Source organism: Agelaius tricolor, unplaced genomic scaffold (assembly GCF_023055355.1).
Source record: "Agelaius tricolor isolate 1412-34295 unplaced genomic scaffold, bAgeTri1.0.p SCAF_5, whole genome shotgun sequence".
NCBI lineage: Eukaryota > Metazoa > Chordata > Aves > Passeriformes > Icteridae > Agelaius > Agelaius tricolor.
In genome coordinates, this window is record NW_027269265.1 from 23,169,929 (window position 1) to 23,194,215 (window position 24,287).

At 45.9% G+C, this 24,287-nt stretch overlaps 1 protein-coding gene across 2 annotated transcripts in view; it reads right to left on the reverse strand.

The window, feature by feature from the left end:
* Positions 1 to 54: 54 nt before the first annotated feature.
* FLVCR2 (FLVCR choline and putative heme transporter 2) overlaps positions 55 to 24,287 on the reverse strand; it is a 34,824-nt gene continuing 10,591 nt past the window's right edge. Inside the window, exons 2-12 of one of the 2 annotated variants that reach the window (XM_071426778.1) lie at positions 23,392 to 23,533; positions 22,075 to 22,215; positions 17,095 to 17,162; positions 16,276 to 16,379; positions 9,541 to 9,651; positions 9,045 to 9,150; positions 8,468 to 8,579; positions 7,466 to 7,521; positions 5,812 to 5,908; positions 2,823 to 2,841; positions 55 to 1,720 (exon numbers count right to left, since the gene is read on the reverse strand). In XM_071426778.1, coding sequence (XP_071282879.1) covers positions 1,687 to 1,720; positions 2,823 to 2,841; positions 5,812 to 5,908; positions 7,466 to 7,521; positions 8,468 to 8,579; positions 9,045 to 9,150; positions 9,541 to 9,651; positions 16,276 to 16,379; positions 17,095 to 17,162; positions 22,075 to 22,215; positions 23,392 to 23,533 — 990 coding nt within the window. In that variant the 3' untranslated portion in view covers positions 55 to 1,686. The remainder of the gene's footprint in view (positions 1,721 to 2,822; positions 2,842 to 5,811; positions 5,909 to 7,465; positions 7,522 to 8,467; positions 8,580 to 9,044; positions 9,151 to 9,540; positions 9,652 to 16,275; positions 16,380 to 17,094; positions 17,163 to 22,074; positions 22,216 to 23,391; positions 23,534 to 24,287) is intronic. The other variant, XM_071426780.1, reaches the window with a different exon arrangement.

The following is a 24,287-nucleotide window of genomic DNA, read 5'->3' on the forward strand; positions in this document are numbered from 1 at the left end:
ACACAGAATGCAGAAAAAAACCAGCAGGAACTCCTAGCTGGTAAGACAATTCACATGCAGAAGAAAGACGAAACAAAGGAAAAGAACACAGCAGTAGCACTGGGCAGAAAGATGTTTCTTCCATTCTGCAGAACATTTAATGAGCCACATGTAGACTGTTTCCAGTCATTTAATATGAATATGTCAGATTTCATTGTATACTTCAAATGTTTATATTTTACATTAAAATTTCTATTGAAAATCATTCTAAATCCCCATCCTCAATCCCAAACTAGCAAAGATAGGACTTCAATCATAGAATATGCTGAATTGGAAGGAATTTATCAGGATTACAGTCCAACTCCTGGCCCTGCACAGGACCCCTAAGAATCACACCATGTGCCTGAGAGTGTTGTCTAAACACTTACTGAACTCAGGCTGTATCAAAATGTAGTGTATCAAAAAATGTTAAAATTTCACCAAAAAAAATGTTTTGTCACAAATAGTTTGTCAGAGAGGAATATTTTTAACCATTTCACCTCAGTGCAGCTTTTGTCCCCTGTCTCAAATAATACATAAGTAACAGCATGATTTAAGGCATATTAGGACACTTGATGTCTCCAGCAGGGGTGGGATGCTGGAAAGGATGGAGAAGTGATAAAAGGATCTACAGCTGTGTTTAGAAGATAAACAGCATTCAGATGGGCTGTGTCTATAAGACACAAATGCTGGTAAGTAGGCACCTTCTCCTCTTCTCTATTATGAAGTGAGAAGCTTCCATACTGGAGCAAAGCTGGATTCCCATCATACCCCTCTCTGTGGCTGTGAAGAGCAACACAGCCTTGGCTGGTTTTCTCAATATAACACTTCACAAAAGTTTGCATGTAATGTTGAAACATGCAAAAGGCACCTTATTGTTAAGGATGAAGACGTGGTCCTCAGCCCAGGGAAATAGTGGTTTGACTCACTTTTGTTCTTAATGTAGTGATGAGCTAGATTTAGGCTGCAGAACTAGTCGTTTCCTCGAGCTAGAAGGAGGCATATTGGTATCTCTTAATTACTCCTAATACGTAGGAACATCAGGGCAACCCCAGTGAATTCTGAGTAGAAGTTTATCCAGACTAAAGTGCTTCATCTGGGAAAGCCAAATAATAAAAGAAGAGCTGGCAGCAGCTGGTGCACTGCTTTGCACTTGCTGGTAATGTACTGAGGCCTCTACTACTACCTGTGCAACACAGAGCACCATGGGAACCAGAGCAGAGCAATCCCTTTCCCCTAGAGCCAGCTCTTCCAGGGCTGCTCACAGAGTTAAGTGTGATCCAGCTTCTGCCTTCCACCTCACAGCCACATGCAGGGTGCCACCATCATGCTCAGGGTTAGGCTGGTACTGTGGCTTTTCTCTCAGCACATATGCTTTTTCCAAGCATACATGGTGGGATTGGGGAGACACAGCAGATTTTCCCAACTTTTCCTCCCAAACACCAAAACAGCATGATGCAAGGCTAAAACTGATGAAAGCAACCCCCCTCTTGTTTTGCTCTTTCACACTTTCCACAAGCAGTTCACAGGGCTCCTGTCCTGAGGCTGCTCCCCTCCCATGGCATGCACATGACAGGAGGATGGTGCAGGTAGAAAAGACGGGAATGAGGGGGGCTGTATCTCCCAGCTTTGCCACCCCTTCATTTCACAGCCGTGATTCCTCAAGGACTATGGGATTAGTGTAGGCTTCTGGCAACACTTTCTGCAAGTCAGAGAAAAACAGTATGGTTAGGATCCTGGCTGGCCAGAGCCTGGGTAGTTCAGAGCTCCCTACTACTGCAGAAATCCCCCAAGAAGAATCACCATCCCCAGAGAGTGCTGCTGGTTCCCTCTTCCTTCTCTTGCCACTTTCACTGCCCAGGCAAGAGGCACTGGGGCAGTGCAACATCCAACTGTTTAAGCTACTTGCTGTAGTCTTCAGACCACTACTGTGGTCTGATAATTCACTGTGGGGCTGATACCATCAGAGGGATCAGACCCACAGCCAGCTCACCAACAAAATTTCACTGTGACCCAAGCTCAGCTTCAAGCATGAAGTTGCAGGGCCAGTTCCCTGAGCAATGGAAAGTGCACTCCATGCCATCAGGCAGCACAGTGTCTGTGCAAACACCAGAGAGAACTTGCTTTCTTTACCTCCTCAGGAGGCTCAGCACAACCACTAGTTCCCCTGTGTTCTTACTCCAGTGTGTTTGAAGCCTCTTCAGCTCCCAGGCACATTGCTTATCTTGCTCTTCTTCCAAGTCTTTTCATCCCCACCCCCACTGCCCATTGAAGTGCTGGCGCCCTCTGTCCTGCTTCTTCCCTTTCCCCAGCTTGGATTTATGGCTGAGATAATTCCACAAAGCAGTGTCTTCTTCAAAGTTCACTACTCGTATCTTAAAGAGATGTAAGAAATAAGAGGCAAACATACAAAAGATTTTTTTCTCCATAAATCCTGTAAAAGAACTAACCTAACTTTTTGGAGCCTTAAGATGGAGGGGGCTTTTCCCGGAAGAAAAGCAAGGAAAATGGAGACTGCTGCCCAGTTACCACCCCATCCTCAGTTTCATGGAACAGCCAAACTCTTTTAATTCCAGTTCAGCTTTCCTGGGTGGAGTTTGACAAGCTCAGCTTCTGAGCCTTTCTGGGGTGTGTTAGGATTAAACTTGAGACTTTTTCTTCCCCTAGTGGATTTTGGAAAGCATACTTCTCAAGTTCTAATTCTGCTTACAGTGAGACTGCCCAGCTGTCACCAATTCACAAGACAACACACATGTAAGGGTTAATATAGAGTCTCCTGCAGCCTGGGCTCTGAGTTTACTCACTGTAAGGCAAGACTGATATCTGAGGCAGAAATCAGGTGCACAGGAAAGAGGTTCACATCCCCAGTGCAGTTCAAGAGAAATCCAGGCAGCATGGAAGGAAGAGATACGAAACAGTCTCATTTTGAGTAGGCTCTTACACAATCTGTAGGTGAAAAGGTTTTACAGAAGTCAGCAGCAATATCCCAAAGCAGAGAGTGAGATAAGGAAAGTGCCAAAGACATGTCTGAAAGCAAAAGGCAGGAAGTGCAAAGAGGGAACTTCAACAAGCCGGAAGGGTAGGGGGGGTGCATGAAGTGGTGCAAGAGGTAGGAATAAGGGGAAATCTGCACTTAGACTTCAGAAACTCCACCAGAATGCACCATGGAAGCACTCAAGCAACTCAGACCAGGTTCCCCAAGCACCTCTGGGGTCTCAGCACCAGTCATCTGCTGTGGAGCTATAGGAGCAGAGCTTTAGATCAGACAGTCTGCAGGGCTCCACCACCTTGGGGAAGGAAAGCTTCTCTCACAGCTGTGAGTCACAGTACTGGAAAAGGGCATATAGATGGCCTACCTATGGCTTTGGGACAGGAGGAGGCTGCTTGCCACACAGGAAACAGGAAATGGAGTAGGAAAGTTTGGGAAGCAGAGAATGGGTACACATTGTTTGTGCCTACTACACAAAATTCCAGCATTTTTTTATTGGCAGTATTTCACTAGAGGCTAAGCATGGTGCAGCTTCCGACAGAATCCAGTAAGCTACTGAGGGTGTACACTTGTCCTAACAAACTATGGAAGATCAGCAAAGATACTTTTTCTTAATGCAAAGGAACAGTACAAAAAGGTTTGCATGGATGCTGCAAATCACAAGCAAACGAGCACAAGCAGTACACAGCATATTCACGAGTATAATGTGCGTGCTGAATCAACTGACACTACTATGAAATCCTAAGGCACAACTCTGGAATGGCTTCAGATGCATTTACAACAAAGGCAGCACACAAAGAGCTTCACTGTCACATAAAACAGGCATTTGATCCAAGTATCCAGAGATACAGAAAGCTAACCCAGATGGAGCTCTGGGAACTGAGGCAGAGACAAAAGTTGGGAGGATTGTTGGGACCACATTACAGCTTAATTAATAGAGGACAAGGTGTACACAAGGCCATTAGGTTAATTTAATCTACTAACTGCAACACTTGTTTAATTATAACCACAGCAGATGAGGGCACCAATAGAAGACAAACTGCTACACAGCCAATGGTACAGTGCTTCAATGGAAAGTGAGATCTGCACAACTCCACAGCTCTGCATGCTCTGGAAGCTCACAAATGACTCTGACTGAGTCTTCTCCTTGCAACAACCACAGAATTGTTTAAGCTGAAGAAGACTCTTAGGATCACCAAGTCCAACCATTTACCCAGCACTGCCAAGTCCACCACTAAACCGTGTCTCTAAAAACTGCATCTACATGTCTTATAAATACTTCCAGGGATGGTGACTCTAACATTTCCCTAAGCAGCCTGTTCCAATACTTGACAACCTTTTCAGTGAAGAAATTTTCCTAATATCCAATCTAAATCTCCCATGGTGTAACTTGAGGTTGTTTCCTCTTGTCCTGTTGCTGGTTACTTGGGAGAGGAGACTCATCCCCAGCTCACTATGACCTCCCTTCAGGTTGTTGTAGAGAGCAAAAAGGTCTCCCTTGAGCCTCCTTTTCTCCAGGCTAAACAACCCCAGCTCCTTCAGGTGCTCCTCACAGGACTTGTGCTCCAGACCCTTCACTAGTTCCATTGCCATTCTCTGGATATGCCCCAGCACTTCAATGTCCTTCTTGTAGTGAGGGGCCCAAAATTGGACACAGGACTTGAGGTGCAGCCTCACCAAGTACAGGTGGACAAACCCTTCCCTAGTCCTGCTGGCCACACTATTTCTGACATAAGCCAGGATGCCACTGGCCCTCTTGGCTACCTGGGCACACACTGGCTCATGTTCAGTGGCTGCTGACCAGCACCTCCAGATCTTTTTCCAATGGGCAATTTTCCAGCTGCTCTTCTCCAAGCCTGTAGCACTGCTTGAGGCTGTTGTGACCCAGCTGCAGGACCCAGCACTCACCTTGTTGAACCTCATAAATGATCTCAACCCATGGATCCAGCCTGTCCAGGTCCCTCTGCAGAGCCTTCCAACCCTCCAACAATACTCCTGCCCAACTTGGTGTTTGGTCTGCAAACTGACTAAGGGTGGACTTGATCCCCTCATACAGGTCATCAACAAAGGCATTAAACAGGACTGCCCCCAATACTGAGCCTAGGGGCACAGCACTGGTGACCTGATGCCAGCTGGATATAACTCCATTTACCAACACTCTCCCTGCCCATGGGACCCTTCCTCACACTTCCATCAAAGTATAGCAGCTTCATGGTCCCTGCAGAACATGCCCTAATCTTAGCAGGGTTAAGGCTGGTTTTCCCAATCAACTCGCTCTGTTTTTTGCCTGTTAGTCCTGTTGGCTGTGGCACTGTATGATACACACACAGTCTATCACACCTTGAAAAGCAAAGTGTAGCATGGATAACTTAGTAGACCAGCCTGTGGCACAGAGGACAGTGAGTAGTAAAGCATACCACCCCAAAACCAGTTCTTTAAAGGGTTCCTGGTATCACCTCCAGCCAAGAATCTGGACTGTAAAAATGACAGAGAAGTGACTCCAAATGTCTGCACCTCCTCTCCCTAACAAATGACTGACAGTTCAGTTCTTAATCTGCTCCAGCACCAGGCTTTGCTTTGCTGCACCTAGCTGAATCCCTACATCTCTGTCTGACATGAATCTAGGGGGATCTCCACTCTATTCTTGGAGGCTGTCTTGTCTTTCCTCTCAGCTGAGTACCTGAGAAGACCAGAAAGATTCTTGATACTCTACAGCCATTGCAGTCACCCCAGAAATGCCATTGGCTTCATGCCTGTGCCACCCTGTGAGCGTTCAGAGAAGTAGATTAGTGCAATTCTCCTACCTTGGTATGTATAAGCTAGTGAGCAGGAGTGGCAATTGATGGGGTTAGATTTACAAGCTACAGTCCCATAATCCATGATCTGATTGCCTTGGAGTCTCTGTAATGACAGTCACAAGTCAGAAAATATGGAGGCAAGTAAGAAAAGAAATTAAAGCGGAGCAAAATAAGGAAGGGAAGCAGACAATGGAAGAAACCAGTAAAATCACCCAAGCATGTGTAAGGCATCTGTGCCATATAGAAAAGCCCCAGTACCTGACTTTGCCAGAGCTCTCCACAAAAGCAGCACACAGCACCCAAGCCCAGCTGGCTGATCCCCTGGCCGAGGCTTCCATCTTAATGCAGAATACCAGATTCAGCCTACCATCAGTCAGTTGAGCACCTGCAGTTGGTTGTTAAGTTTGAGAATACTCAGGTGAGCTCAGCCATGTGGAGGACACATTTGGGGGTGTTGGTGGGGCGTGCAACATGACTTCTTTCGAGCATGTCTCCTCAGGGGGAAGGAGCTGCCAGTGAAATTTTTGACTGACTGAGACCTGTTATCTCACACACATCCCTCTGGTTCTTACTACTGTCAGTTCTGGAGACTTTGAGGATTATAAAATTGACATTGCACCACCTTTGCTCTGGTTGCAACGCTCTTCCCCATGCAGCAGCAAGCTCTTACAATAGTACTCAGACTGAAAAGGATTTATACTAAAAAGGGCTTAGGCAAAAATGTACAGTTCATCTGATGAGAGAAATGTCTGACAAAAGGAAAGGACCTACTACTAGAAGGCATCACACCTTCACTGCCAAAGGACCTCAGGCCCTTTCCTGGGCCTTCCACATCCATGTTATGAATTCAGCTCACAGTGCCACCAGCATTGGAGAAGGGCAGCACTGTCTTCTGAATAGAGCTGACTCAAGACAGCAGAGAACTGAGATTTTCACACTTTGCTAGTCATGGTTGCTGATGGTTGCCTGAGCATTGAGTGGATATCTCTGCTAACATCCTAGAAGAGGAGCCCAGAGTAATACGGAAAAGAGCCTCAAGCAACCAGTCCCCTCCCTTTCCCTGCATTTTCTGACAGTATCCACTGCAATTAGTTCACCCACGTGCAAACAACTGCATTTATTGCACAGTACATTACACCCCAAGCTCTGGTGTGCAAGTATGAACTAGCAGCCTTGTCAGCAGCACTATGCAAAGTGTGAGCAGCCAGGTTGCTCAAGTCCTCACTTAGGCACCTTAGCTTCCTCCAGTCACATACACTGAACCCCACTTGGCAGCTAAGGGCAAGGAGTAAGAGGAATAACCTGACAGCCTAGGGGCCTAGAACAATAGTTACTCAGCTCTACAAAAGAGCAAAGCACTGAAGGCCTCAACACATTGTCAAGGGAGAGAAGCAAGCACAGCACTGCCCCACATCTGGCCCTAGCTGGTATGAAGATGTGTGAAACCCTGCAGAACCCCAGAGCCTACAAATTCTGCATGACATTAACACTGAGCAAATAGAGGCCCCAGCAGCTGGCAGAGCTGGGATTACATCCAGTTTGAAAATGCCAACAAAGAGCTTCCCCACAAGCCACCCCTTCTCCTAGAAAGGAGAGAGGTTGGGTGTTGTCCTGAGCTAATAGCAGGGGCACAGCAGGGATTGAAGGGGGGTTTACTCACTGTCTGTTCATTTTCCAAATTGGCCTGTTGTCTTCGGAGATCAGCCTTAATGAATGCTGGAACAGAGGGAGGAAGAGAGATGTGAAGGCAGTCAAGTCACCATGCAGGGCCCAAGTCAATTTCCCCAGGACTCAAAGGAGCAGCAGAAGCCCCAGAAGAGACAGAAACATATTGAAACATTACAATGAGCAAGAGAAATTACTCTCCTGGACAAGGCTGAGAACACTTCTGAAACAGGCAGGATAGAGATTCTTTATTGCAGTGTGTAGAAGATGCAACTTTGAGACCCCAGCCAGAGCCAGGGAAAAAAGCCTTGGCTCTTCTTTGTAAGCAGAGCAGATGCTTAAAGAGGAACAGCACTGCTATGGGACTGCTGTGTGGGTTCTGCCCTTTCCTGCAGGCACTGTGAAGCACAGACAGATGACTCTTCAATGAATTAAGTTGAAAAAAGGGTCCGTTATTACAGCACTGGACACGTGCAGAATCATTTCCAAAGGCATGTGCAAAAAAGTCACAAGCTCCTGCTCTCTATTTATCCAAAAAGGTTTTACATACTCAAATGGTTTCCAGGATGGTTGCCTGGTATTATAATTAGCTGAACATCCATTACAGCTGCGCGATTGTCCTCTTTAATTGGGTCAGTGGCCCTCTGGGGAGGAAGTAAGATATCTTCCTCATGGTAAACTCTTAATCTGTGTCTAGTGGGCAGGGCTCCTTGACTTGCTGGTCACAGTCCAAACCTCCTCTCATTCTTAGAATCCAGTGGTATTTATGGTTCCTGCACTCTTACAATACTTCATTTATCACCTGTCATTCCCAACCTTGTTTCAGTTATCCCCACCCGGTATCAGTTAGTTTCCTTGTTAAGCTCTAATCACAGCATATGATCTTTGCTATCTACATTTCTAACTTAACCTCTTGACTCAACTGCACACAAAAGCCTCCAACAAATGTGTCAAGCCCAAGGCAAAGTCAGAGCAGAAGACTGAAAATCTTAATTACCTGTCATAATGGTCCCCAGGAACAGGACAGAACAAAGCAAGAGGTTTCCTGCCTTTGTCCCAAAGCGGTCCATGATTTGCCCTTGGCTAATGGTCAAGGCAATACCAAAAATCTACAAACAAACAAAGGTAATGTCAAGCTATACTGCTATTATAAAGCAGCCCAAACTCTTTCCAATCTTTACCAAAGTATCAGAGCATACAGGCCAGTCAAACAGTTGGCCTAGTCAGGCTAAAGTTTGATTATAAACACATCCAGGGCATCTCCTTGCAGCTACTGGAATGACAGATGACCATGATGGGTGGAATCTCACCTCTCACTGGAGACAAACCAGAACTGTTAAGAGCTATGTTGGAAAAGGCAAGGATGACTGGCACCCTGAAGTATTTTCTTAAACAGAATGAGTGCCACTACAGAAGTGCCATGAGGAACATCATTCAAAAAAACAGGTCCCAGGCTGCTTAGATCTGCAGTACATTACACCAATAATGGACAAGAAATAGGACTCAAGGCTTGGAACTACAATTGAATCTCTTTGACTAAAAGGAGGCAAGCAAAGGAAAAACAGCACACCTACCTGTGCTGAGACATTAAGGAGCCCTGATGATGTTCCTTCTGATTCTGGATATGTCAACTCTGCAGCAAACTCAAAGCCCAGGGGAAGGTATCCTGTCATGAAAAACCTGTAATGAAGTACACAGAAAGGAAGACTCAGCAACTGCCAAAGGAAGACAGAAGAGGTACAATATAGACTGTAACTCTAAGCAGCATCACCCCCAGCACAAACAGCCATGCCAGCCCACAAGCTTTTCACTCTTGTCCACTGTCATCTATGGGGCTGTGGGTACCACGTGCTTCCCAAAAGCTTCCACTTACCTGGAACAATTAAGCTGAGCAGGGTCACCATAATGTCCTGACTCAAATGAGACACATAAAGTGAGAGATGAGAAGGGCAAATAGGAGCCATTCAGATGCTATGGCTCTTCCCAGTCCCTCCCACAGCAGGAGTTCTTCCTCCCTGCTTATCCCCTCCCATCACATGCTGAGGAAAGCAGCCTGCACCATGGACTTACCCCAGCAACCCAGCAGTCACAAAGACTACCCAGAGGTGGCCCAGGCTCAGAGTGAAGGTATAGACTATCATTCCCACCAGAGACATGATATAGACAACAAGCGTTGTTTGCCTGCAAGAAAAAGCAAACAGGGTTTTATTTAATCCAGTCCTCCTTTTGCCCACAGATCTTAGTATAGCTTGTAGCACATGGGTAAAAAAAAAGCGTTTAAAAGTTGCACTCTGGGCACTCACACCCAGACAGAGGAACTGGACTGACAGACAGCATGGAAAGGCCTGCACACAGAGCAGCACAGCAGAAGAAGAAAGATCCTACCATAGGTTGACAGGTGCCTGGTCATATATGGTACATGGCACTTGAGGGAGAGAACAAGAGCCAATTAAGGAGATCATTAATCTTTCTTGGGCATCCTCTATACTATAGTGAGTTGAATATACTTACTTATAAGCAGGAGCCAAGGAGATCAAGCACTCTCAAGCAGGAAAGTAAAGAGATGTCAACACTGCTAGTCTTATGGGCCTATATTTTTCAGTGCTGTCTGAAACAGCTTTCGTTGCTGCTCCTTTCTGTTGTTTAAACTACCTGCTGTATTTGGAGAGGTGACATGCAAGCCAGGTTGCCCTCACAGTCTCACCCTCAAGCCACATGAGCATTTAGCATCCAGCCAACAGCAGCTGAGCCACAAGCTCTTGTCTGGGTGCAGAGGAGACAGACACCCTGTGCTCAGGAAGTAGGCCAGTCACACCCTGGGAACAGCCAAACCTGCAGCCAGGCTGTGCAAGGATCATCAGTGAGATCAGCACTGCGAAACACGGGCAGCAGCCCAGGCCACCTTTCACCACAACATTTAGCAATTGTCATCCTTGACTACACACCAAGAAAACCCTTCCCACATTAAAAAAAACCAAGGCTCTTTTTAGTACAAGAGGCAGCAGTAAGTCTTCCCAGTACATAGTTTTGATGAGGAAAAGGAGGGAAAGGAGGAAAAGATAAATACTTTACCTGACTGAAATTCCACCACAATTTTGAAAGCAAAACAGTTACCAGAGTTGATAAAACCTTTTGATCACTATCTTTTAGGAAGAAGTTACATGTATTACCACAAGCTACTTGTGTACTTTCTCCCAAACTTAAGTCTTAATCCATTAAGGAATGTGTTTGATATCAGTTCCTAGAATTCCACTGAAGAAACTAAATCTCAAACTATTTTCACTTTTCCTTTTTAATGTAAATGATCACTGTCAAAAATCTAACCTAAGTAGGCAGTAAGTATTACAATGTGTAAGAAAATGTTTCCAGTACACTGAATTACTACAGATAAATCCAGACTGTTCCAGCTAAGGTTCTGTCCTCCTTCACTGCTGCAATGACTGCAGTCAGTGGGGCTCATGCCCATATGTCAATTCTTGCCCAAACACAGGCCTGAGAAGCTAATTTCAGCCTTCAGCTATTGATCCATACTTACAAGGTTCACCAAGCTCATTTAATATATTGAAAGACTAAACAACATGCTGTGGCGAGCATGTTGTGTATTTTGTTTTGTAATTTTGTTGTGTATCAAAGGAGTAGTTAAATCTCTTAACCTCCAATGCTGTATCATTTCTAGAGCATGTTCTTTCCAAAGTTTTCACTGAAGGAAAAATTCAGCTGTGAAGGCAGCGTAAAGGGACTGCTTACTTCTGTTATAATCCATTGCAGAGAGCTGCTACATGGTTGGCACAGTGCCTGGAGGCTGCAGAAGGAGAAAAGCTGAAAGACTGACTGAACAGACAAAGAGCAGCCCCAGAGAGTGAAAGAGATGGAAGTAAAAGCTTCTTTCTGCTCAATACAGGCTCCTCAGGTATGTCCCATGAGTTCTTATGCCTCTCATGCCCTGAGAAGCAGCCATGGAGATAAGAGATGATTAGGAAAGGAGCTCAAAGCTAGAACTACAGTTCTGTACTTGGGCTACATGAACCAAGTTTGAACTGGGTGCTCCTTCCATAAACAGGAATCTCCAAACTACATAGCAGTTAGTGCTAAAATACTGTGCAGGCCTCCAAGAGGTGGCTGCAGCCTTTGGTTGAAGTTTAGTCACTGCCAGCAGGGACACTCAGCCCATGGAGTTTTATAATTTTTTTCTCACCACAGCCAGTTTGGGCTCAGTGCAGAGGTGTCAGGATAGTCACACAAAATCTCACTCAGTTTTCTAGGCTTATGGTTCAAGTATTCCAAGGGATTTGTATCTTATTCAGTGTCATGACAGCTGCCAAGTGTTGCACTTCGCCCTTCATCTCCAGGCAAAGGTGAAGAATGAGACAGTGACCAGATGTGGTCAAGACTTTGTTTCACATTGATGCTATGTCATTAGTCAAGCTGCAAGAGAGGAGTTCAGTTCCCAGAACATGCTGTGCCCCACAGAGAGCTAGAGCAGGCAGACTCATAGCTGCAGGCAAACTCTTGAAGGTGTTCTTCACTGAAAGTGCAGAACTGTGTAGAGGACAAAATGGAGAAAACTGATCCTGCCAGGGGTACCTCATCTATCAAGTTTTCCTCACTGACCTCCCTGAATCATTAGGCTGCAGAAGGACAAAATTAATTAACAGACCTTTGTAAAAGAACAAGACCACAGGCTTGAATGTTGTGGGAAATACAGACCAGGAAGCACCCTGAAGCCATGAACTGCTGCCTGCTCACCACACACCCTCACAGGATCTGAACAGAGAGCAGTGAATGCAAATCCTGCTGCAGGAAACAGCCTTAATCACACAAGCAGACTTCTAAACCCGAAAGGCTTAAGACTTAGACTTCAGCAAAACCCTGCTCTCCCAAGCATACCACTGATGACAAGAAAAGGAGATTTAGAGCTCAGCAGTCCAAGAAAGACAAAATTTTGAATAGGTTTTAACTGAGATACTGGTAGACACTGGTGCACAGGGAAACAAAATCCCCTGGGGAAAGGCACAGAGGCAGAGTGTTCTCATGAAGTGGCCTTTGACACCCTGTTCACTAGAGAACAAGAATACTCTGTGGCCCTAGGGGCACTGGGGCATGGAAAAATGCCCAGGTTTATAAGCTTAATAAGCCTCTTATCATAGCCATAAATCTCATGGGAATGAGAAAAGCATAAAGGAGGAGAAGCAGATTCACAGAGCCCATCAGCACTGCATTCTGGTGTTTTTAGCAACCTACTCCCATGATGGCTCTACAGGGACTGACAATTTTCATTGCCTGGAACAGGGAACAGAGACTGTCTACTTAACGGGCTGATTAGTGCAGTGAGTACAGGCTGGAAGTTGGGCATCCTGCCACATTACCTTAGAGAAACTGAGATTAACCCAACCCTGTGCTCTAGGAAGGAAGCATTGCTACAAAGGCACCAGTGCCAAGTCTCCGTGGCAGAGCCAGGGGGAGATCTCTGAAGGACCTGACACACTTGTCACTTAGATGAACCTAACCAGCCCTGACATTCATCTGCCTTCCCAGTCACACTCCCAAACCTTCTGAAGAGGCAGATTAGAGAGCCCGCACAAGGGACTGTGAGAAAAAAAGAGACCTTGGGGGAAAAAAGCCAGGCAGGGCCAGCACCAGCAGGGAACAGGGTTGAAATGAAGAACACATCTCCTGCTGTTCAGTCAGCTCCAGAAGAAGCCTCAGAGTAAGGAATGGGTATGGCCCAGCCCAGCCTTGTCTCACAAGGTCACTTGGACAAAGAAAGCAAGTGACACGAAGGGATTGCAGCTGCAAAAACAATAAAGTCAAGCAACATCTGAGGCAACAAATGAACAAGCTGGGAGCAGGAGGTGGGATGAGGGGCACTGGCACATACAACAGTTTTAGTTGCTCACAGGGATGTTGTGTGCAGCTCCAGCATGCTCTCCTGTATGGAAAAGGATGACAGATGGCCTCCACAGCTTTGCCATAAGGACAGCACATTCCAGGCTGCACACAAACCCAAACAAAGCCCTTGATCCTATACTCCCAGGAGATCTCATTGCTGAAGAGAGAGAGGTGTCAGATGCTGGAGAAAGGGATGAATTGGAGAAGACTGCTTTGGTTTTCACCATGCCCTTATCCTTTGGCATTCGGTTTTATGCCACTTTCTTCCTGTATGAAGGTCAGAAGAAAGGACAGTCTTGGTAAATTATTTATATAAGACATATGGCAGGACAGAGTGAAGACATATCCACTACACAAGGACTAACCTTGCGTAAAACAGGCTATGATAAGAAGGCTCAAATTGCTGGTCAGGCTAAGCTGAGAGAGCACTCACCTTCTCACTTGGAAGTGAGCCAAGTGCCCCATCCTCCACCATCTTTTCTCCCTCCCCCAAATTTTTGTACTTTGCATCTGTACAGCCTCTTGGGGTCTTCTGCCTAGTCAATGGAGAGAGAGATGGATATTTCTGACATCTTGCCTTATAGAGATGCAGCAATGAAAGCAGAGAGTGCAGACTGCAACCAGCTTGATCTGAGGCCATGGGAACACTGCACTTTAGAGAAAAGCATAACCAAAGAGAAGTGCTGATTAATTCAGTTCCCAAACACCTCATTCTGAGCCAGACTACCCTACCAACACCAATGCACCCAGTAGTCTCCAGGTATCACAACCTCATCTGTCCTCTGAGCCAGGAACTTGATGTCAAAACTATAAGGGTCTTCTCCTGATTCTATGATTCAAAGAGATGGGCTGCTCTCAACAAGCCATACCACCAAAGACAACCTCAATTCCTGCACTGCTCGCTCATCACTACATAACCCATGTATTTATTTTAATGGACCAAATTTGCACCTGCTATTCCAAAAACAAGAACAGTGCAGGGACTTGCCTGCCAAATAAAAGCAAGAGTGCAAGGCCATTTGGTGCCCAAGCATGACAGATGGGGAAAGCCTGACTTAGCAGAGCCTCACCCTTTCAAGGAACTGCTGATGGTACAGTAAAGATCAAACATGCATGTAGAGCTCTGCAATTCCTTCTGTTATTAACCTTCCCCTGCTCCCCTCAATCACAGCTGGATCCCATTCATTTGCTTCCCTCTCTCTCCAAGCTGACTAAAAAAAGGACTTAATATCTTTCCTTCCTGATTTTCATGTGCTTACCATTTTATTCTTGACACTATCTCAGCAACAGAGGGAAGGGGGAGGGTACCCACCTAGAACATCTGGCATCTTGACAGTTTTTTTAAATAGACTTTTAAATGGGGCTAAATAAAGACTATGTAGCACTCAGAAAAAAAAAAGTGCTAGTTTCACAGAAATCCATTTTGTAGGCTGTAATGGAGAACAAATTCTTAGCAGGGTTTTTCCTCACCTAAGGCTAAAACTATCTCCCAAAGGTCCTGGGGGTCTATAGAATAAATTCCATGGATGACATTGTCCTATTCTTCTGCACTGTTAGCCAGCTTTGCCTACCTATGTAATCCCTCCAAGGAAGGAGTGGACACAGAACAAATACAGAATTTGTGGATTTTTGTCTCTCTCCCATTCACCCAAATTTCAAGTCCCAGTTCTGCATGGTCACAAAGTTCTTCAAGCCTTCATGCTGCAACCTAACCTCACTTATGGAGAACCAGGAAGATCATCCAGTCTAGCAGTGCTAGCTGAGGCTACCTTAACACTAGACCTGGGCTGGAAAGAGAGAAGTGACATTGCATGGTAAGCAGTGCAGTTCTAACAGTTGTATTTCTATTTCCCAGGACTCCCATATGAGTACTACTCAGTGCCACAACCATCTAGACATAGCAACAAACAACCTTCCAATCCCAGAAGTCCTCACCTACTGTTCTTTCTTATTAGAGAAGCCAGTTTTCTATTTCTGATCCCTGTACTTCACAGGGAGCTAGGGCCAGAGGCCACTTCAGAAGTTGCAAGCTCACAGCCAGCCAGATTAATCTAAGCTGTCTACAATGAGAATGTGCATTTCTGGCCCAAGATATGAGGTAGGATAATGGCAGTAGGACTCCCCCAGATGAAAAGCTGCTGCAAGGAATAAAACTCTGAAATTGCTTTCAAGTCATTATCAGCACATCACCAGTAGAGCCCCCTCTCACCCAACCTGCTCAGACAAGAGGTTGTAGCACAGTTCTCAAAGCCAGCAGAGAAATCAAAAAGCTGGATGGACCCCAGTATAATACACAAGAGTCTCTCTGTATCACCTGGGATATTCTACAGAGGTGTTTCTGAGGACCAGGAACTGTAAGACAAGCAAAAATTCTTAACTGTCCCTTTGCAGATGGCAAGGCATGCTGGCCAGATCTGCCTTCCCAACTCACAGGGCAACAAACACAGACTCATCCACCCGTAACCCCAATAACCTTATGCCTGCCCTAAATACAGCAGCACGCCACCAACACAATGCCTCTGGGTACTGGATTCAATGTGCCTTTCATTAACTGGACAAAAATTCACAGAGGCTGGTTTGTAAGGGCTGACAAATGGTCTGGTACAGTCTTGATTCTGCTTGTGCCAAGAATTCTCTCATCTCTGACAAAGCAGTTATTGGGCCATCTCATCTTCTCTGTGAGCCTCCCTAGGGACTGCCAACACCAGATCTTGTATGGGCCCAGTGCTGGCTAATGTGCAGCTCCAAACTTCACCTTACACTAACTGGGTTTTGAAGAACCCTATTTTTTTCCCTACAAATCCTCCCAATGATTCAGTCTCTACAGTGGCAACTTGCAACTGCACAGGGCTCCTCCTTGCACAGTATGGAGGAAGAGCACAGTCACCAGGGCACAGGGGCAAACAAGGGACTTACTTGTAGGTTTTGGTTTTGTCCAGCCAGATGCCAGAGATCAGAGCCCCAGTCATCCCCGACAGTATAATGGTGAGTCCAATCCTGCCAGCATTCACCTCCTCCCCCTGTGGTGAGACACATACACACTCACACAAGTGCAGGAGCTAACTCATAGCCAACAAAAAGCAAAGTGCACAAAACCCAGAGAGGAAGAGACAGCAAAGTTAGTCTTCTCACATGCTTTCTGCTGGTAACACACTAACCAGAACTAGCCTTTGCAGGAACACTTTTGGGCCCATTTTGAGCCAGTGCTTTCTGGTCCATGAAAAAAAAAAAGTGGTGTAGCAATTATGTCTGAGCCAACTCTGAGAAAAATGTGTGTACTGGCCAGTGTGAGCAGATAGTCTCAAAGGAGTTAGCATAAACTCTATGAAGTTTGCTGTTAGGATTTGGACCAGATTGACTAGGAAATACTGGGACTCACTATAAGGCAGAACAGAAAGGAGCTCTGTGGCATGCAGCACCAGCAGTGAGCTGTACAATAGCTCAGGTACAGAAGCACCCCACCCTTCTGCCACCAGAGCATGAGCATAGGCAACCTCCTGGAACAGATGTCCCGGCAGAAATCACAGTTAGAAACAAGGAGAAGAAATTACTGGAAGATTTTCTCACAAGGAAATGATTTCAATTAAGGTGCAAAGGAGCTGTCTTTTCTAGAGCTCATCAGCTTTTGCATGGGGTGGTGCAAAGGCAAAAAGGAACAGCCAACTTGTGCTGGACCCAACTTGTGTTGGACAGCAGCAAGCATCAGAGAGGGCCATGAGGGTTGGATGCACTTACTGGGTAGTGATGGATCACCATGCGGTTCAGCAGAGTGGACAAGGCGTAGAAACAACCTACATTCAGACCTGAGAAGGGGATAAAAATGCAGCACATTCAGAGCCTGCTCCTCTCCTGCTGGGCTGCAAAATGGTAGAAACGCAGAGGGAGAAATCTTTGGGACCATCAACCCAGAAGAAGGCTGCAGTGTCTCAGGAGAGTGAGCCAGACTGGCAGATAGAGGATACTGAAAGAAATGCAGACCAACATCCAGGCCTTAGCATGCAGAAGGAAGAACCCTGCAGTTTCAGGATGGTTCCTACCTAAGCAGGTAGAGGAAGGGCTGTGCACATTTCTGGTACTGAAAGGTCTTGCAACTCCTTCACAGAGTTTCAACCCTCTGAGCAACGCTGTGAGCAGCCAGATTCATCTTTTAGCACTGCAATTTTCTCCTCTGCTCCCAGCCAAGTCAGAAAACTAGAAAAGCATCTGCCTCAGCATCATACCTTGAACAAGGACCTGAGATTCAATTAACAACAGTGTCATTGACCTGTGTATTTTCCTCCCAGAGAAGAGCCTGTCAGCATTCTCCCTGCTGACAGCCAGTAAATAACATTCTCTCCAAGGCAAGAAATGCCAGAAGACAAGTAGGAGCAAAGCTGCTTGGTGAAGCACAGACAGCACTACCCTCAGGCACCTGGGCTTTGTGTCTGCATGGGAAAAGTCTTGCATTTTAAAAGCTATCACTGAGGCCTGAAAAAAAACCCGTGAAAGTAATTGTGTTTCTGAAAGAGAACTTAACTTACATTAAACTGTTACAAGGATCAACCACCTGGTGAAGGTTTCTCAGTATCACCCAAGGTGAGAATGAAACTGTCAGGGTGATACTGGTCAAGCCCTATTCAGACACTCAGCTGCATCTTACATGCAGTTCTCGTTGGTTAAATGCCTTCCCCAAAGGGCAGAAAACCCAACAGCTCTGTTCAGCAGGCAGCAACATACACATGTGCACTGGACCAGCAGTACTGCAACGGCTCCACTCTCACCTTGGGTGATACTGAGAAACCTTCCCTAGGCTGATGAGGTCTGTAACAGTCAGTATCTAACTTTCTTCTCAGAAAGTCATTTACATTTGCAGTTGGTTTCTCTTCAAGGCTTCAGTGATTCTGATGGGTGGAGGGAAGGGGACAGATTTTACCACTGCAGCTCACACATCCAAAAGGAGACATGGTTTTAAAGTCTGGCACAGATGCCTGAAATCCTGACAAAACAGATACATGTCAAGTTCCCCCTTCCTACTTTTCCTCTCTAAGCCTCAGCTAAAAGCAGAAACTAACAAAACTAACAACACAGGATACAGAAGTGCAGTCTAGCAGGCAGAGCTCTGACAGAGTGAACAAAGCTCTGAGATCTGCTAACCCTGAAGTCCCCTATCTCCCCTTAAGTACTCAGCAATCCTGCACCTAGCCCAGTCTTCCACTGAGCACTGGATGTCTGTTGAAGTACACAGCACTATGAGCAGCCACAAGATTGGAAGCTGGAGGGTGCTACCTTCACACACCATCTCTGACAACATTACAATTTACTGTGAGGGTGGTGAGGCACTGGAACAGGCTGCCCAAAGACAGATGGAAATGTTTAAGGCCAGGCTGGACTGGACTGTGAGTGATCAGGTCTAGAGGAAGGTGTCCTGGCACATGGCATGGCGGTTAGAACTAGATGATCTTTAAGAGCCCTTCTCATGATTCTAAACCATTCCACGATTAAGCAAAGCTCACTCCACAGCTGTATGGCACAGACAACAAAGACTCTTATGCAAGTGATCCCAAATATTGCCTGTGACAATGTTTCCCACTTCAGAATTCTCTGTCAGAAGATTACAGGAGAGGCTAGTAAATTGAGTGACATGCTCATTAGGCAGGAGAATCGACCGAATCCTTACTAAGGGTTACCCAAAAGACTGGAAACTTGAGCAGGGCCAGCAGCCAAGGATGGGGGAGAACAACTGGAGATCTCACAGCAAGGAGGCGCCCTCCAGCCTTAAAAGCTGACTCTTTGCAACACTTGGCTATGGCAAACAGCTAACACACCCTAAATCAGCTTCATCCTACCTCCACCTCTGGAGCACCCCGCCCACTAGGTGACACCACAAGCTGCAGTGCAAGGACACGGGAGTATGGCAGATCAGCACAGTCCTTCTGTTTCTTCACTTCAAAGCTGGGCATAAGCATTAACCACTCATTTGTGCACCTCTATTTCTCACCCAGGCAAGAGGACAGCAGCCTTGTGAAGACAGCCAGATGCTGCTCTGGTAACTAACACTGTCAGTAAACCAGTTTTACAGCAGCTCTGTGATCCTTGTGATTTCCAAGACAGGGAAGAGCCTCTGCTCCCAAGCTGGGCAAAAAGAGTTGGCAGCAACACTTGGCACCAGAGTCAGGTAAAACATTCTAGGAATCAAGACAATGTGTCAAATTTGCATATGTGAGGGCTGAGAAAAGTTGTAGGCACTTCATATGTCACAGCTGCTCAGTGAAGCTTCTCTGAGAATTACAGCTGTTTGAATGACCATAAAACGGGTAATGGTTGCTTCCAATGGGAAAGTGGCCATTTGCCCACCCAGATGAGGGAAATCAGAACTAGTAGCTGGGAGCAGGACATCTGAAGGTCCAGCACCACCTGATTCTTTAGCTAGTTACCATGGTTTGCTTGTAATGCAGAATAATGTTTTTGATACCCCAGTGTCTCCTCTATTTTATAGAGGCCAGAAAAGGGAAGTTTATTGCCTACAGCTCCAAACAGAGCCCTTATTAAGCCTGAGACTAGAACCCAGGTCTCCCACAGGTAAGCAGCCTATTACCTACTTGCCAGACTCTCTCTTGTTCACCCATGTAATACTCCCCAACAATGGCTCCTTATGCAGGTCCCACTGCCCTGCCTCCTCCTCACTGCCCCATCACCATTCCAAATGCTGATTCTTTAACACTGTCTCATGACTCCCATTCTATTACCCTTTCCCAGAATTTCTCACCCTTTTCCTGCCTACTGCCTCTGACTAGCAACATGCTCTCCAATGCAAAGCCCAGCCCCATAGACTTGGAATTCCTTAAAGCCCATTTCATGTTATACCTCAGTTTTATGGAAGCAATGTCAGCAGCCTTGGGGAACAGGTTCTCTGAGGGTTTCCTGAAAATCAGTTCACGAGCACCTGACACAGCAGCAGTGACACCACTGTGTCCAGCACTGCAAGTCTTGCCACAAGAAAGGAATCATTGGCTGCTGGTAATGCCAAGACCTTAGAGGTCTGCAGATGTGTTCTGACCTGTCATTGTGGAAGGATCCTCATTCTTTCTACAGCCAGGCGAGATGGACAAGCAGCAGGTTAGCCCCTCTCTCCCCTGATACATACTATGCTAGCACAAAAGCCAACACTGCAGATATCTTTGTGTTAGGTAGGCAGGATGACTCAGTTGCACTCATGTGGCTGCAGATGTCTTAAATCTCGGCCAACGTAACTTTTGACTTGAGTTGGAAAAACTGTCACCATTTTAAACCCAGACAGGCTATAAAAAAAAAAAAGTTTCACAGCATAGTTCCCTCTCTGAGTAACAGTCACCATCTCAATTCAAGCTGGAGATTGGCAGGAGGCTGACACAGAGAGGAACAGAAAAAATGCACAGACCAGCAGCAAGAGAAAATGTATTATGAGCCACTGAACAGATTTTCCACACTCTTTGTGACTGCCAGAAAAGAATTATCCCAGGAAGGTCAGATTCTAAACATGTTCTTTGTACTGAGAGCCCTCCTCTCTCCTCTAGGACTTGTTTATACCTATTAGAGCAAATGCTTTCCCCTTTCTTTTTCCTGAAGGGTAAATGTGAACTGAGCAGATGATACAATCCAACTTTAGACACAGTCTGCCTGACAGATTTTTCTGTCTTCACTTTCTGAGAGGGTATTATGTAGTATGGGGAAAAAAAGCCAAACCCAGCAGCTGCAATGCAAACCAGGAGAGTTTAAGAGCAATCTGAGAGGGGCATTTCTACTGCACTGAGAAGGAAGGGAGCAGAGATTCCAGCAACTCCAAAGACCATTAGCATCCTCAGCAAGGACAAAGCCACCATCTGACTCTCTCCAACCTGCCCACTCATCCACAAGGTCTTTCAGATACAATTGTTAGCAGAATGTGCAGAACTTTCAGCAATATTTAACTGTCCCCTTGAGAAGCTTCCACAGCAAGCTGGTAGGAAGACTGAGGACAAAACTAACCACAGACTAACTGGCTACAGTATACCCTATTATGCAGCCAGGCAGAGACCACAATGGCCTTTCTGCTAGTAAGAAAAACATTTCTCCATATGCCAATTCAGCATCAGGGAATAGATTCAACACATCACACTGCCCTCAAACAAACAGACTGAGAATACTGAAGAGAAGCAAGCAGCAAATTCAGCATGCAAGGACAGATGGCATAAGATATTCTCTAGTCCTTCCTCCCAATTGCTTCACCGGGACCGCCTAGAAAGCTGACAGTCTGCACATCTGCATACTCCATATGACCTCTACAGAGATGCCTGGCAGTCATATTCACGTCCTTGCCTTCAGAAATGACTTTCACTCAGTTCTATGACTTGCATTCAGACACTTCCATATATTTCTTATGTAAGCATTTCGATTGGTTTGCTGCAATTAGCTAAATTACTAGAAAAAAGAACAGATAAGGAAATCCCCTAAACAGCAAACAGTCAAAGACTGGGAGAACAGTTATAGGGGCATATCATCCTCTGAGTGCTTGCCTTCCTTTTGTTCTTCCCTGCTGCATTCACTGATATCCACTGCTGAAGAGTACTGGGCTATAAGGACTCCTGGCCTGTGGCAGCACAGGGGAGCTATCTTTATGTTCCCCTAGAACAACTCAAGCCAGTTACTGCCTCAGCAGAGCACAGAGAGGAAGGAAAAAGCTGTGATAACTGCACAAGAAGAAAGGAGACCAGACCTTACCATAAGTGACCATAAGCAGCAAAAAGTTGGCATTGCGGAGCAGGCGGAGGATTGACTGCACGTAGGAATACTCTGCAGCTGGTCTTGACTGGATCAAGGCCTGAGCTCGGCTTGGAGGGTTCGGGGGTTTCTCTTTGAAGACTGAAAGCAGACACAAAGTACACCTGTTTGTAATGGTGCAGTTGAGGGGCCTGAGCACACACTGTGCTATTTGAGGAATGCAGAGGCGCTCCTAGAACCAAGTGTACAAAACACACCATTTTCCTTAAGCTTTGATCTCCATGCATGAACTTATCCAGGAAAAGGAAAGAACAACTCTCTTCCAGCAGTAGCTCCTGTCACCTTCCCAAGGGAAACATCTTGCCTTCAATTAGATTTTTGTGTAGGCAGTGTCCAGCAGCACCAAAAGAGTTCTCAAGACTATTATCAGTCTTTGTCTCTAGAAGGATGACCATCCAGGTGCAAAAGTGTTATGTCAAAGCAGAACTGGACAAGTCAGTTGACAAAGGTGGCCTAATGTGCAGTGGCTAGTGCCCAAGGAACAATAACCTTTGTCAGGTTTTATTTCAGGCCAAGCCATCTGCTGCCCCTTACTGTCATTAAGGTAGCATCCAGAAATCCCAGTCACAGGCCATACTGCTGTGCCAGGTGCTAGGCAGGCATTTTTGTACCTTGTCTATTCCCTGCCCCACACTATTTGAAGCTACATCTGATTCAGCCATCAGCAACATGAACAAACTGGCAAGAGGAGCCTATCAAAAAATTGCATGGAATTCAGCAACTAAACTCAGCTCTCCAGTGAGCCTGCCAGTCTCTCATGCTAAAGATCTGGCTTCGACTTCATGTGTTAAGCAGGGAATTGCACCTCTTGTGTCCTGCTACTGTCCTTCATGCTTTTTTCTCTCCACTCATAACTGGGAGCAGCTTGTTCCTGTGATGCCATATAATCTGCATCTTTCTGCTCTTAAGGGGAAGGCAGGCAGGCCCCAGACATAACCCAAGAACCCTGTTTGTAGGGAAGATGACTATGAAAGATTTCTGTTGGTTTTTAAAGGACTTACTCATGCCTGGAATTTATTATGCAAGCAATGGACAAAACTAACAATTTGGCAGGCTTGCTGACAACCTCCCTTCAACATGTGCTGTTCATCAAGGGTTTGAAGCAGCAAGATACAGTATTGCATGAGCGTGTCAGCTGCATAGTAGGACACCTCCCCAGATGGCCTGCCCAGCCCATCTCCTGGCACACAGGGCCCCATCACACATCAACTGATCTCAGTCCCATCTGGTTTCATGTGCACACTCCCACGTCCTTACCTATAACGACCAGGATGAACAGGGCTGATGCCACACCTGCAGTCATGAAGAACATGATGCTGATGTGGTAGGCCAGTTTCTCCACATCCTCCACATTAGGGATCAGAACTGGAGGGACCAGAAAGCCTGCAGCAATGCCAAGCTGAGGAGAGAGAGGGGATAAACAGAGGGATGACATGAAACCACAACAGTGCCACTACCCTACAGCTCAGTGCAGGCTCAACTGAGCCTAATCCAATTTCACAATCAAGATAAAAATCTTCTTTACCACCCAACAATTAAAAGTCAGATACCCATTTCAATTAGGCCATAAGAGAGGTTTCCCCACTGCAATTACAACTGTCAGGATATTCAAGGCAAGATTTTACAACACAATTGAGAAGAATGAATACTTGGCTTCATCAAAGAGGAGGTCTTGCCTGCCCTGACCTCCCCCACAAATATATGTTCCTGTTCACATACACATCCCATTCCTTACCTTGCCCCTGCTCTAGAGCTGGCCTGATCACCTGGTAATCCAATTTTGCTCATTAAAAATAGCAGAAAACAAGACCGTCAAAACCAACCAAAATACCTGCTGGGTTAATGAGTTGAACCAATTTGTTTTCCAACAACATAACTGCAAGGGCCGAGACACCTGACCACTCTACATAACTGAGATATTAATCTGTTTCAGCCAACTTTGATACAGTTTCAAATGAGCAGCCTCCCAGGACAAGGCTCATCCTGTGACCACCAGGAGAACCTAGAAGAGCATCAGGGTTGAAAGCAAAGGAAGTGTTGACAATGTCGAGGTTGTTTTAGTAATGGAGCTTGGCAACTGTCCCTGCATAAACTGCTCTGAAGTGTACAGAAAGCAAGGACTAAGGAAGATAAGTTCTGTGCAGCCCATAAAC